This window comes from Piliocolobus tephrosceles, chromosome 7, assembly GCF_002776525.5.
Source record: "Piliocolobus tephrosceles isolate RC106 chromosome 7, ASM277652v3, whole genome shotgun sequence".
Lineage (NCBI taxonomy): Eukaryota > Metazoa > Chordata > Mammalia > Primates > Cercopithecidae > Piliocolobus > Piliocolobus tephrosceles.
In genome coordinates this window covers 123,896,549-123,910,199 of record NC_045440.1, presented here as the reverse complement: position 1 = coordinate 123,910,199, position 13,651 = coordinate 123,896,549, and the positions used below count along the sequence as shown (strand labels likewise).

The following is a 13,651-nucleotide window of genomic DNA, read 5'->3' as shown; positions in this document are numbered from 1 at the left end:
ACTTACATAATCTAACTTACTCCAGTTTCACCATCAGAGGCTGTGAAGACCAGTACGTTGTGCATAAAAGTACTACACGCCACCCAAGATCTGTTCAAGTTTTGATACAGTAAATCTAAAGCAAGCAGAGAAAATAGAAAAGGCTCCCGATCTGTACATGCCAGCCAGTTAGCACAAATGCAAAATTCCCCTCAAAAGAATAATTTTAAAGAGAAGGGAAATTCTGTCACAATACCTTATACACAACCACATACATTTACTCCTCAAAATGCTTGTTCGATCGAAACAAATGAATACATAGAAGGCAATATTGAGTCTAGACGGGTGCACCAAAAAGCAGTGCAAACGCAAGCAATTAAAATCATTTAAAATTCATCATTTGTTTTTGAAACTTAGTTTATATGTGGGATGTCTCCTCCCATTAGATGTAAATTCTAGTACAGCAAGGTATTTGTCCATCTTGTTTTTGTCTGTATTATCTGCATGTGAAACACAGGGGCAGAAATAATAAATGCATATATATATATATATATATCCCAAAACCAGGAAATTCCATTACTAAGGCATAGAAAATTTATTAAGTTAAATATTTACTATGCCAAGAACGTCTAAGGGCTGGAATCTTGCATCCAGAAATTTGTCCCTGTTTATCCATGAAGATGCTATTTTTGCAGCCCTCATTAACTCTATCCCAGATAGAGTCCCAGCTTCGTGGGACAACTACATATTGATCCCTCTCCAGCAGAACTTTATCACAAACTCAAACTTCCTCCCCGCTCCACAAGCCGTTCCCGCTCTTTCCCATCCCAGCGCTTACCCGGCTGTTTCTCAGTACCCTCACCCGACGACACCTCTGGCCCATGTTCTGCCTCCCTACTGGCCGCCGACGGGAATTTTCCTTCCCCCCAGATCACCAGAAGCAGGTATCGATCCATGTCCTCAGAGATCAACCCCCAATTTTAGGTCTCGGCTTTCCACATCCAAACAGACGCGCGCTATGACGCACTTCCTGTTCCCTTCATTTAGGTCGGCTGGAAATTGTGTCCTCTGTCGGGTTTCCGCATTTTTCCAGTAACTCCCGTATTTTCGGGAGTTACTCCCCAAATAACTGCATTATCTGCTCCTTTCATGACGAAATTGATGCCCTGGGGAAGACTGGAGGAAACTCGAGGAAGGGGAGAAGCCGACAAGTGCTGGACGGGCTAGGAACTGTCTTGCTTGGGTGTTAGCGTTTCCCGCCGGGCCAGTAAGGCTGAGTCACCCGGCTTGGCTACTAAGAGAAGGACGGACGGTCTTGCTAGTGGGGAAACATGTCTAGTTTCTCTAGGGCGTCCCAGGTGAGCTCGGACTCTTATGGCTTGATGGGGTTCGTTATACTGGCAGAAGGAGAGCATTGGTTCCGGCAGATTAAGTGGTGAAGCTGGGGCGACAGGGAAGCCGAGACCCTCAGCTAAGAGGTGCCTTGGGAAAGCACAAGAGGGTCGTCAGTCTGGCAAGCACTTAATGTCGTTCGTTTGTTACTCGTCCCCTCTTCTTTTCAGTCTGCCCTTTTTTGGGGGAGTGAGGCTGAGGGAAGAGGATTAGGAGAGCAGGTCGCAGAGGTAATAAGGTGGATCACATAGGACACTGTAGGCCGTTGTAATATTTTGCTTTTTTTACTGAGTAAAATGGGGACCTATTGGAGGGTTTTGATCCAAGGAGTAACATGATCTGACCTGGTGTCAAAAGGAGCACTCTGACTGCTGGGTTGAGAATAGACTGTTCAGAAATAGAGGTTAGTAGAGTCCAGAAGCAAAGAATATGTTTGGAGGGTATTACAGTAATCCAGTCGAGACGTGATGGTGCAGAGACGCTGGAAATCCTATGGAGTGTATTGAAAGTGGTCAGGTTTTGTTTGAAGGTGGAGTCAATAGGACTTCCTGAAGATTGAATATAGGCCAACAGCAAAAGAAGAAACAAGGATTACCCCAAGGATTTTTGGTTTGTACACCTGGAGGGTGTGTCATCAACTGAGATAGGGAAGGCTGAGATTGAACCAGGTTTCAGGTGGAAGAATAGGAGTTAGTTTGGGTTATATCGGTCTAAGATGACTCTTAACCCAGTGCCGCTCCAAGTGTGGTTCCTTCCGTGGACTGTTTGTTGCCTGTCTGTGATGAGATAAATACAGGAAGTAAAATAAAACTTTTAAAAACTTTTTTAGCAATTTGACATCGTCCAGCATTTGTATTTTTTTCATTAAAGTTTTTTGGGTTTTTTTTCTGTCAAAGTATCAAACTATTTGTCTACAATGGATGGGGACAAAAACTGGCCTTTTTCTTATATGTAGATTAGTTTGAGGTTGTGATAAGTAAATTTAAAATAAAACCAGCTAGCCTCGTTTTATTTTTCCAGCATTGTTTAGCCTCTTGTGTATATGCATAGAGAAAGCATCTGGTGGAGATCTTTCTGGCCTAGAATTTTCTAAGAATTTGAATACATTGATGACGACTGTAAAAACAATGGTCTATTCCTGAGGTAACCTAAAGATAACTATTTCAGGCAACTTTTTAAAGTTGAAATTTATTCCACATCATCCATCTGTACTTTCCCGACTACACTGTTCTATTTTACTCTCCCCAGGAATTGAACTTCCGAATCGTCTTCAGTTTCCAATTGGCCACTCAGCTTTCAATATAATGTACCTACTAATATATAAATGTTTTTGAAGACCTTCATAAACAGCTTCTACTTTCTTACAAGCTTCTCATTGCCCCTCCAGATTCTGTTATGTGTTATACAAAAAAAAAAGTCATAATGTAAAGGGAAATATATCTTTGGGATATTTATAGCAAAACGTAAGTCATATTGCTAACAGGAAACCAGGCAGGAATAATTACTGTGTTTGTCTTTGCAGAATGATTAGAGGAAAAAAAAAACCCTTTTCCAGAAATAGAAATGAAAACAAAAATTCTTTAGCAATAGAGTTATTTTTCAAAGAAATTGTTGACATTAATTGTAGAAAACATGTGATATTATATAATAATAAATTTAATTACTGTATTTCCATTTTAATGACAATTATCTTTATTTTTTCCTCTCTTTTTTTTTTCCAAGCAATGGGCCACTTTTGCTAGAATATGGTATCTCTTAGATGGGAAAATGCAGCCACCTGGCAAACTTGCTGCTATGGCATCAATAAGACTTCAGGGATTACATAAACCTGTGTACCATGCACTGAGTAAGTATTATTTTAGACCTGTCATTAACCACTGTAGTTTTCATGCCGGAGTAGAATCTTGGTGAAGTTTGACAGGGCTGAGTTTAAGGACCCTTTTTATTTTTCCTGAGGATCCTGTATTCCATTCTTGCTGAAACCATACTGGTGCCCTAAACTGAATTTGGCTTATTCACGGGAAAACCATATGGATCACTTTACCCAGAACAAGCATATTTTATGCCACTGCCCAGCAAAATTATTAATAGCCCTTCTTTTAACACTCAGAAATAACCTGAATTGCCCCATGACTTAAACTTTCACTTTTATGTATGTCCTTTCACATGATGACGTGCATATAAAGAGTTTTTAAGGGAAATAATTTTGTCCTCTCTTCTAAAAACATCATTTCCCCTAGAAAAATATATGGTGCTAGCTAGGTATGGGAAGCTTATTTTCACTAATAAGATTAATAGACTTGCTTTTCTGTATCCTTTTTCCAAAATAAAATTAAAAAGTTGTTTTCATTCTAGAAGATTTCTGCTTACAGATAGTTTTTGATAGACCTCATTTACCCCAGCACTTCATGGCCAGATCCAGATGTCAGTTTTTAGTCCTCATACTGGTTGACTTGTCAACAGCATTTGCTGCAATTGATCACATTTTTATTTAGCTTTTATTGTGCAATATATTAAACATACAAAGATGTGTATATAAAAATATGTGATATTTTAAAGGAAATTAACCATAATAACAATTATAATGGTGAAATGAATACACTCAGCATTGGTTTGTTTCCAGTTTTTTTGCCATTATGTTATATTACATTAATGTTGCTATCAATATTCTTGTGCCATTTTCCTAGTATACATGGAAGAATTTTTCCAAGGTATGCCCAAAGAACAGGAATTACTGGGTTTTAAGGTCCATAGAAATTGAGTCTGTATCATGCCAGTAGCATGCAAGAGTTTCCATTACTCCTCATCTTCAATAACACTTGATATGTTCATTCTTCTTAATTTTGACTATTCTGGTAGATGTAAAATGCTTGCTTTGTGATTTCAATTTGCATTTTCCTGATGACAAATACGACTGGCTGAGCATCTTTTCATTTATTGGTCTTTATAGCCTCCTCTTCTGTGAAATGTCTATGCATGTCTTTTGCAAATTCTTCCACTGAGTTGTTTGTCCTTTGCTTTTTTCTTACTTTTATTATAAAAGGTTTCAAACTATCAGAAAAGGTCAAAGAATAGTACAATGAATTTCTTTATACTCTCCACCTAAATACAGTTGTTAACATTTTATCATATATTTTTTATTAAACCATTTGAAAATACATTGCAGATGCCATTATAATTCCCCCAAAATACTTCAGCGTACATCTCCTAAAAATAAAGATACTCTCTATGTAACCAGAATGCCATTGACACACGTAAGAAAATAAACAGTACTTTAATTAGATGGTCTAATGTTCAGTGCATTTTTAAATTTCTCTGGTTGTCCCAAGTATGTTTCTTATAGCTATTATTTTTTTGAACCAGGATGCAACCTAGGTTTATGTATTGTCTTTGGTTGTTATGCTCCTTTAGTCTCTTAATCTAGAATAATCCTTCTTTTATTTTCTTCTCAACCTTTTGAGGAGTGCAGGCTAATTTTCATCTAGAGAACTTTCTTCTTGAAACACATTCTTCACTTGCTTCCCTGGATTCACTTGTTTCCCTGTTTCTTCTCCCTTTCTTAGTACCCTTGGCTATCCTCAGCTTTCTAAACTCTCCAATGCTCTTCTCACCAAAAATTGGAAGTGCCTTAGGGCCCAGTCCTTGAAGTGCCGAAGGCCCCATGCCTTAGATGATTGCATTATGTCTCATGTATCTAAAAATCATCTATATATTAATGCCTCCCAAATTTAAATCTCCAGTTTTGACCCCTTCCCTGTATCCTAGACTCACATATACAAATTTCTATTAAGCAAATTTTTCTAGTGTCTAGTAGACATCTCCAATGAATAAGTCCATTTGGAGATGTCTTACTTCTTGTCTACTTCACCCAAAGCAACCTGTTCCTTCCCAGTTTACCATCTCAATTAATAGCATCACTATTCTTTTTGTTGCTCTGGTTTGAAGGCGTTGTCTTATCTGCAACTCCTCTTTGTTCAACCAAAAAAATAAAAACTAAAACAAGCATCCTTTTCATTTCATATATATATATATACATACACACACATATTTAAAAATATATTAGAAAAAAGTATATCTGAACTCTGGCACCTCTCATCATCTCTCCCTCTACCCTGATTTTAAACTGCTGTGCTCTATCCTGTTGTTATTCCAAAAACTGTCTCACTGTGATCTGTTTTCTTCTGCCATTGCCTCCATGTAATTTTTTCTCCATAGATCAACTACAGTTATCTTCTCCAAATGAAATTTCTGTGTGTCCTACAAGAACTTAAATAATATGGTCCCTGTTACCTTTCTGACTTTCTTTCCTTTTTTAATTTATTTACTATTTAATTAATTATTTCTGTCAGTCCATTCAGGGCTGTGCTGTTCCATTAACTTGCCTGCCAAGCACATTTTTGCCTTATGCCTTTTTTTTTTTTTGAGACAGAGTCTCACTTTGTTGCCCAGGCTAGAGTGCAGTGACCCGATCTTGGCTCACTGCAACCTCCGCCTCCTGGATTCACGCATTTCTCCTGCCTCAGCCTCCCAAGAAGCTGGGATTACAGGCATATGCTACCACACCCGACTAAGTTTGTATTTTTAGTAGAGACGGGGTTTCACCATGTTGCCAGGCTGGTGTTGAACTTCTGATTGCAAGTGATCCATCCACCTTGGCCTCCCAAAGTGAGCCACCATGCCCAGCCCTTAGGCCCTTTTCACACTGTGTTCCCTCTGCCTAGATATTCTTTACCAGATATCTGCATAGCTCATTTCTTCATGTATTTCAGATTTCTGCTCAGGCATTTATATTCTGAGAGAGGCCTTCCCTGATTCCTCTGCTCACCCTTTCACTCTGTATACCTTTTCCTTGCTTTAAAAAAAAAATAGTGTTCATGTATCACCTGAAATGTTATGTAAGTATCTGTTTATTATCTACCTTCCTTCACTAGACTAAGTTTCCAGAGCACAAAAAATGTTGCCTATTTTGTACACAGCAGTGTCCCTAGTACCTGTAATAGTGCTTGACACATAGTTGGAATGTAAGAAATGTTTGTTAAGTGAATGCGCTTGCATTTATGAATTCCAGTTGTGAAAATGAAGAAAATACTTTTAGTCAGTGCTCTGACATTGAAGCTAAGTCAGATTTTTGGATCTGTGGAGCTAAGAGGAAGGATATTCCAAATGATTTGATTTGGGCAAGAGCAAAGATTTATGCTGCTCTAACCTTTTTTCTCTACCTAATGAAAATTTCAGTAAGATCAAAATAAACCCACACTCTGAAATCTGTGAGTATATAATATGAATCTGAGGTTTTGTCTTGTTAATCTTTGTTTTTCAAGCACCCCCCAGTACAATGTCTGGCCCATCATAGATGCTTGCCAGAAATCGTTTGTGGAATGACACTTTCAAATAGATGTTTTGTGAGTAGTCAGTTCTTGTTCCCTGTAGTTATCCTGTGAACACTGGGTTAGTGAATACTGAACCACTGCTTCTGGGTGAGATACGGAGTTAGATTCCTCTGAACCTCTGGTCACAGCATTTTCATCAGGATTTCATTGCTATTCAGCTATATTATAATACAACTGGGACTAGAACTTAGGCACCTGTTTCTCATGTAGGAAATTCCCCATTCCACTTCACTCTGGTGATACTAACCACTTGTACTGAGTATTCCTGCTGCTTTTTTCCTTAGCAATGGTATCAGCAGATAATAAATGAGATCTCTTAGGTTGTCTCTGCAGAAATGCAAGTAATACAAAATTTGAAGAAAAGTGCAATTAGTAGCAGTCACCTAATTTCTATCTCCAAATATAGTACTATCTGTCTACTCAAAGTTCTGTTTCCTTATTACCAGGTTGTCATTGCAAAAGTGTCTCTTAGATATGGATGAATAGGCATTCTGCTAGGATACCAGAAGAGCTGTTGTGGCTGCCTATTAGGTTTCTGTGAAAGTAGAAACTTACTTTTTAAAGACTGAATTGCATTTTTGTTTCACTATGTGTTTTGAGACAGAGTCTTACTCTGCCACTCAGGCTGCAGTGCAATGGAGCCATCACAGCTCACTGCAGCCTCCACCTTCTGAGCCTCCCAGATAGCTGGGACTACAGGCATGCACCATCATATCCAGCTAAGTTTTTTGTAGTTTTTGTAGAGACGGGGTTTCACAATGTTGCACAAGCTGGTCTTAAACTCCTGAATGCAAGCGATCCACTCACCTCGGCCTCACAAAGTGCTGGAATTATACATATGAGTCACCTTGCCCGGGCATGTTTCGCTGTATTTTTCTATGTAACATATTAGCAAAACTTCTTGTGTCCACAAGATGTCACTAAAATCAAAACTTAAATTGCAAGCAATTTTCAATTTATAAATATGTTGTGTTTTAAAAGTTCATTCTAACATTTAGTGGTTTAATAAACATTTATTGAGCAGATATGGGCTCATAATCACTATAAATATATTTTTTTGAAAATTGACCTACAGTTTCCCAGAAAAATAATATTATAAATGACGATCATTGTTCTAGGAATGGTTGTAAAAATTAACAAATAATGTATCTGAACATAATGTATACAATATTTAAACTACCTTATTTGTGAAATGGATGTTTGTGAAGTGTTGTGGAAATTGACTTTTCATTATAAGGTTATTTTTTATGGAAAATGTGGGTCAAGGTAGAAAGGATGTGGAGCTAGTAAAGGAATCCCTCCTTCTAATAAGAGCTGCCCTCTTGAATTTGGGACTTGGGAACTTTTTGAACATGTTTCTGATAAATGAAAAGAAAGGTTGTATGTGATGATTAGTGGAGTATGACTTATTCTTTATGAGGATTCTACTCCTTTCACCGCCAACTGATTAATTCATTGAGGAGGACTATAGGAGCATTTAAAGGAAGCAGAGGAAAACCTTTCTTTAGCTTTGCTAAAATTAGATTGTTAAAATATTTCTGTTCTGCATTGAACGAAATAAAAGTTGCACTCAGTTTATAAAGATTAATGTTATGAATGCTAACATACCAAACAATTCAACAGAGATCAGATTTATGATCTAAATCTAATCTGTAGTATTGTGCCTTGTAAGTTTATGATACTCTTCTTAAAGTTGCTTAGCTAACATATTTTTCTCTTACTATTCAGTTAAATGTATAAATGTAATTCAAATGTTAATATCACAGCATTTTAATTTTGCAATCTAAATTGTACATTTATACTTCACCTCACTCCTAGAATATCATCCTACAAAGCACTGCAGTAGATTTTTGCTTCAGGTTATATCTAGAATACGTATCTCCTTTGGAAGTGACTATATCGATATTGTCAATAAATTAAACAGTATGCCTTGTTCGTGTTACATTATCTATACATTCAGCAGATTTTGTGGTAACCTATCTGATCATTCATCACCTTGGCTGTGCACAAGTTCAGGGATGCCAGAAATAACACTGAAGTAGCCATTGGGACATTTGTCCTTCCAAACTTAGAAACAAACATAAAGGCCAAGGCCAAACTTTGTTGTTTATCACTAATTCAGAATAGCTATTTTTCAAACATTTATCAAACTAAATCTTCAAGGAAACCCAATAAATAAAAGCAGTACTGTCCTAGTTGAATGAAGAAGAACCTGGATCCTTGTGCCTTGAGTCACCTTTTAGAAGCCTAAGACTGAATCACCTACACTTTAAAAACCACTATGCTAAAGCAAACAGCTTATAAGGAAGGATTCAACCCTATAAAGGGGAAAAAAACAAGCTACAGACTGGAAGAAAATATTTGCAAACCACATCATCAACAAAAGTCATATCTAAAATATATAAAGAACTTTCAAAACTCAACAGTAAAATCAAACAATCTAATTAGACTATGGGCAGAATACATAAACAGATGGCAGATAAGTACATGAAAAGATGTTCAATATAAATAGCCATTAGGGAAGTGCAAATTAAAACCAAAGCAAGATAATACTACACAACTCTCAAAATAGCTAATATAAAAAATAGTGACAAGTGCTGATGAGGATGCATAGAAACTGGATTACTGATGCATTGCTGGTAGAAATGTAACATGGTACAGCAACTCTGGAAAAGAATATGGCAGTTTCTTCTAAAACTAAACATGAACTTACTATATAGCACAGCAGTTTCATTTCTCTTGGACATTATCCCAGAGAAATGAAAATTAAGTTCATGAAAAACCTGTACCAATTAATAATCCCTCCACCCTATTACTCTTTATCTTCCCATGTTCATCAGCTCCTGGCATATTGCATTTTCATTTATTTGTTTGTTTATTACCTGGCTTTTCCACTAGAACATAAGATTTATTAACAAGAATTTCTCTGTAAGGAACTTAAATTTATAAGCAAAAAACCACCCCATTAAAAAGTCAGCAAAGGACATACATAAAGAGACACTTTTCAAAAGAAGACATACAGTCAACAAGCAAATGAAAAAATGCCCATATCGCTAATAATTAGAGAAATGTAAGTCAAAACCACAATGAGATACCATCTCACACCAGTCAGAATGGCTATCACTAAAAGGTCAAAAAATAATAGACGTTGGCAAGGGCAAGGAGAAAAGGGCATGCTTATACACTGCTGGTGGGAGTGCAAATTAGTTCAGTCATTCTGGAAAGCAATTTGGTGATTTCTGAAAGAACTTAAAGCATGTACAGTTCATTTTAGCACTATTAATAATAGCAAAGATACGGCATCAACATAAGTGCCCATCAGTGGTAGACTGGATAAAGAAAATGTGGTACATATACACCATAGAATACTGTAGAGTCATTAAAAAATGAGATCATGTCCTTTGCAGGAACATGGATGGAGCTGGAGGCCATTATCCTAAGTAAACTAACACAGGAACAGAAAACCAAATACTGCATGTTCTCACTTATAAGTGGGAGTTAAACATTGGGTACTCATGGGCACAAAGGGAGCAACAGACAACTACTTGAGGGTGAGAGTGGGAGGAGTGTGAGGATCAAAAAACTACCTATTGGGTACTATGCTTATTGCTTCGGTGACAAAATAATCTGTATATTCAACCCCCATGACATGCAATTTACCTGTATAACACACCTGTACATTTACCCCTGAACCTAAAATTAACGTTTAAAAAAATAAAAAGAGGTTTTTCAGTTACATTCATTGCTATATCCCCAGCATCAAGAATGGTACATGGCATTAGTAAGTATGTAATACATAGCAAGTGGATTTGTTCATCAATGGAAAAGGGTTATAAAGTAAATTTTAAAAGAGCTGGAGACTCCCAGCAAGCTAAATTAGTGTCTCTATCTGAATTTGCCCTTGCATGGAATATATCAAACATGGTTAAAAATGAACACTAGGAATTTTTGTAAACTTACTGTGTCTGGTAACTCTATATGAGGGATCTATAATTAAGAGTCTGCAGCAGGGATCTAGGACCAAAAAAATTATACAAATGCTAGAACAAAGTAGAGTTCGTTATTTCAGTTGCAAAAACTGCAATTTTGCACCAACCTAAATAGCATGGCTTACTTGGCACAGACAGTAGTGTTGGAAAAACTGGTAAATAAGGCTACAAAAAGTTATCCTATACTCTAGGTCTCCTTGAATCCCTAACCAAGGAGTTGGTACATGGGGAAGTACAAAGATGGCAAATAACTGTAACCTGTCAGTGGTTTGCTGAGAAGGACTTCTGAGATCTTAGAATTTAGCAGAAAAGAATATGTAATTGATTAGTGAATGATATCATTGCCTCCTTATGGCATTATAACTACCACTTTTTGCCATCTGGTTGTGGTAGACATGTAAGATCTGCCTTTGAAGTTTTACTAGAGTTGTATTTGAAGCTTAACTTTACCACTTATTAGACATATCATTTTAGCTGAGTTGTGTAACCTCTGACTCTGTTTTCTCATTAAACATTATTAAATAGTAAAAGTGTCAGGCAGAGGGAGTACATTAGCTTTACCTAATACGATAGTTGTGAGACTTTGAGTGTTAAAAGTGACTATAAAATGCCTAGCTCAGTGGTTTGAAAGTAGAAGGTATTGAATAAATATTACTTCCTTTCCTCCCAGGCAATTTTGAGGAAAAATTATGACTTAATTCTGGCTTAAGGGAGAAGATGGGCCAAAACATTGAGGCGGTATAGGACTAAGAGGTGCCCCTGATGGTGTAACCTACCTGAGACCTTAGGTTTTGTGACATGAAGCTGTTGAGTTTTCACTTTGTCTGAATTAGTTTGAATGTATTTGGCCATTTAATTTAGCACCTAGTGTTATACTGAGCAGTCAGATAAAGTTAGAAGTTTAAGATTAGAATTTTTATAAACTCACAATTTCTAAAAATTGTTTACTATTATACTATTTTTCAACTTAATTTCTCTTCAGAACATCTCTTGATCAAGCACTAGAGCTATGATTTATTTATATTTGGTACATATATATTAAATGTGCAGTTTTAAATTAAAAATTATAAAATGAAACTATTTAACTTAATAGAAATTTAGACAGAAACAATTGTGCTATATCCAGGGTTACAGTCTTACAGTAATACTGATTTTAGTGTTAATGAAATACAGTTAAAAACGTGTATTTAATTGCTGGTTAGTTTTTGTTTAGCGTTAGTAGAGAAATGCTTCTTAGAATGAATTTACTAGAGATTTGGCATATATTATTGAGGAAGAACAATTTTTCCTAGATTAGATGTGATACCTTAGAACTGAAAGAATATGATTTTCAGTTACTTCGTGGCAATCTGTCTAATGCCCCATGAAAGATTTTTTTGCTCTCTATAAATATTTTTTGAGTGGCTCAAGATGCTTTACCTGTATTTAAAACTTAACAATTTAAAAGTAAATTCAGTTTTAGTGGAAAGTTTTAAAAGTCATTTTTTTCCTCCAAATAGATGTTATGGAAAGAGCCTCTACTGGGTATTAGGTAACTTAGTGTGTGAGTCTTTGCAAGTCACTTAATCTTCTGCTGTAAATGTCTGAATGTGAGCTAAAGTAATTTCATCGTTTTCTGAGGCTGTCTGGTTATCTTCTCACCTTCTTTATTTACTCTTCTGCTGCATTTGCCCAACTGCCTCAATAGCCAACAGGGTGTCACTTTTTGGAACTTCAATCATTTAATTAAATATTGTCAGACTATTCTTTTCCATCTAATAACAGCAAGCTTCCCAGGTCTTTCATTCATACCTCTGAATTTCCTTTCACTCTAGTGATGAAAACCCACTTGCTTTATTTTCTTTTCTTTATTCTTTTCCTATATAGACTATGAACGTCTCTGAAAATTCTGCCATTCAAATTTAGAGCTCTGCATAGAATCTTAAAATCTTTAGTTTTCATATATATTGTACTTGCGTTTCTTATTTTTAGTGTTTTTTTTTTCTTAAGCTTCTAGAATATCTTTAGGTTTACTTTTTTCTATTAGTAGAATAGGTATTTTATAAATGTTTCTGATTACTTGATTTTGTGATGTGTAGTAAGTCATTTGAAAATGTACATGTTAACTTTTTAGTTTGTTTTCAGATGAACAGCCAAACTTAGGGATAGAAAATGAGTGCAGATACACATATTTTGATTTTCAGGTCATCTGTCCTGTCAAATATGTTTGTGTAGTCATAGTTGAGAGTAGCAGTTTAAATTTACTATAAACATAGTTGGAAAAAAACCTTTCCATGGTAGTTAATAAGATCATAGCAGTCTGTTCTCTAAATTTGAAAAAAGTGATAATCAATTGTAATGTTTTATATTTGTTTTCAATTTACCTATAGGTTAAACATGCTTTTTTATGTCTATATACATATTGTTTTCATTTTCGTGGCTATTTTTCAGGGAAATTTTGTATCAGACATTTAAAGGCACTTAATACAAACATTTTTACTGAAGTGTAATTATTAATTGGAAGAGTAATAACAGTAATTTGCCTTTAAAAGATGTATTGTTGTTATTGGCACCCTTATTAAATTTCTTTTACTTTGCAGTGTTGAGATTTTCCAAATGGCCAGCCAACTCTTTCTATACTTAGATGTTATATTAAAAAGTAACAGAAGTCTATTCAAGGATTTTTGATGTTGCACTGTGACTTGCTTTTTATTTTTTAATACGTTGTTTGAACTTAGGCTTTATAAATAACCAAGGACACTTTTTCTTAAGGTTTGTATTTTTCATACAAAATCTTGTTTCTTTTTAAAATCTAGGTGACTGTGGGGATCATGTTGTTATAATGAACACAAGACACATTGCATTTTCTGGAAACAAATGGGAACAAAAAGTGTACTCTTCGCATACTGGGTAAGATAATGC

The 13,651-nt window shown here is 35.9% G+C and overlaps 2 protein-coding genes across 4 annotated transcripts in view; one reads left to right on the top strand and one right to left on the bottom strand.

Annotated features, from left to right (window-relative positions):
• Window positions 1–1,009, bottom strand: part of MTBP (MDM2 binding protein) — a 78,312-nt gene extending 77,303 nt beyond the window's left edge. For 2 of the 3 annotated variants that reach the window (XM_023224685.1, XM_023224676.1), the window contains exon 1: window positions 818–1,009. In XM_023224685.1, coding sequence (XP_023080453.1) covers window positions 818–935 — 118 coding nt within the window. In that variant the 5' untranslated portion in view covers window positions 936–1,009. The remainder of the gene's footprint in view (window positions 1–817) is intronic. The other variant, XM_023224692.1, reaches the window with a different exon arrangement.
• Window positions 1,000–13,651, top strand: part of MRPL13 (mitochondrial ribosomal protein L13) — a 48,767-nt gene continuing 36,115 nt past the window's right edge. The window contains exons 1-3 of the mRNA XM_023224698.1: window positions 1,000–1,337; window positions 3,094–3,217; window positions 13,546–13,639. Coding sequence (XP_023080466.1) covers window positions 1,311–1,337; window positions 3,094–3,217; window positions 13,546–13,639 — 245 coding nt within the window. The 5' untranslated portion in view covers window positions 1,000–1,310. The remainder of the gene's footprint in view (window positions 1,338–3,093; window positions 3,218–13,545; window positions 13,640–13,651) is intronic.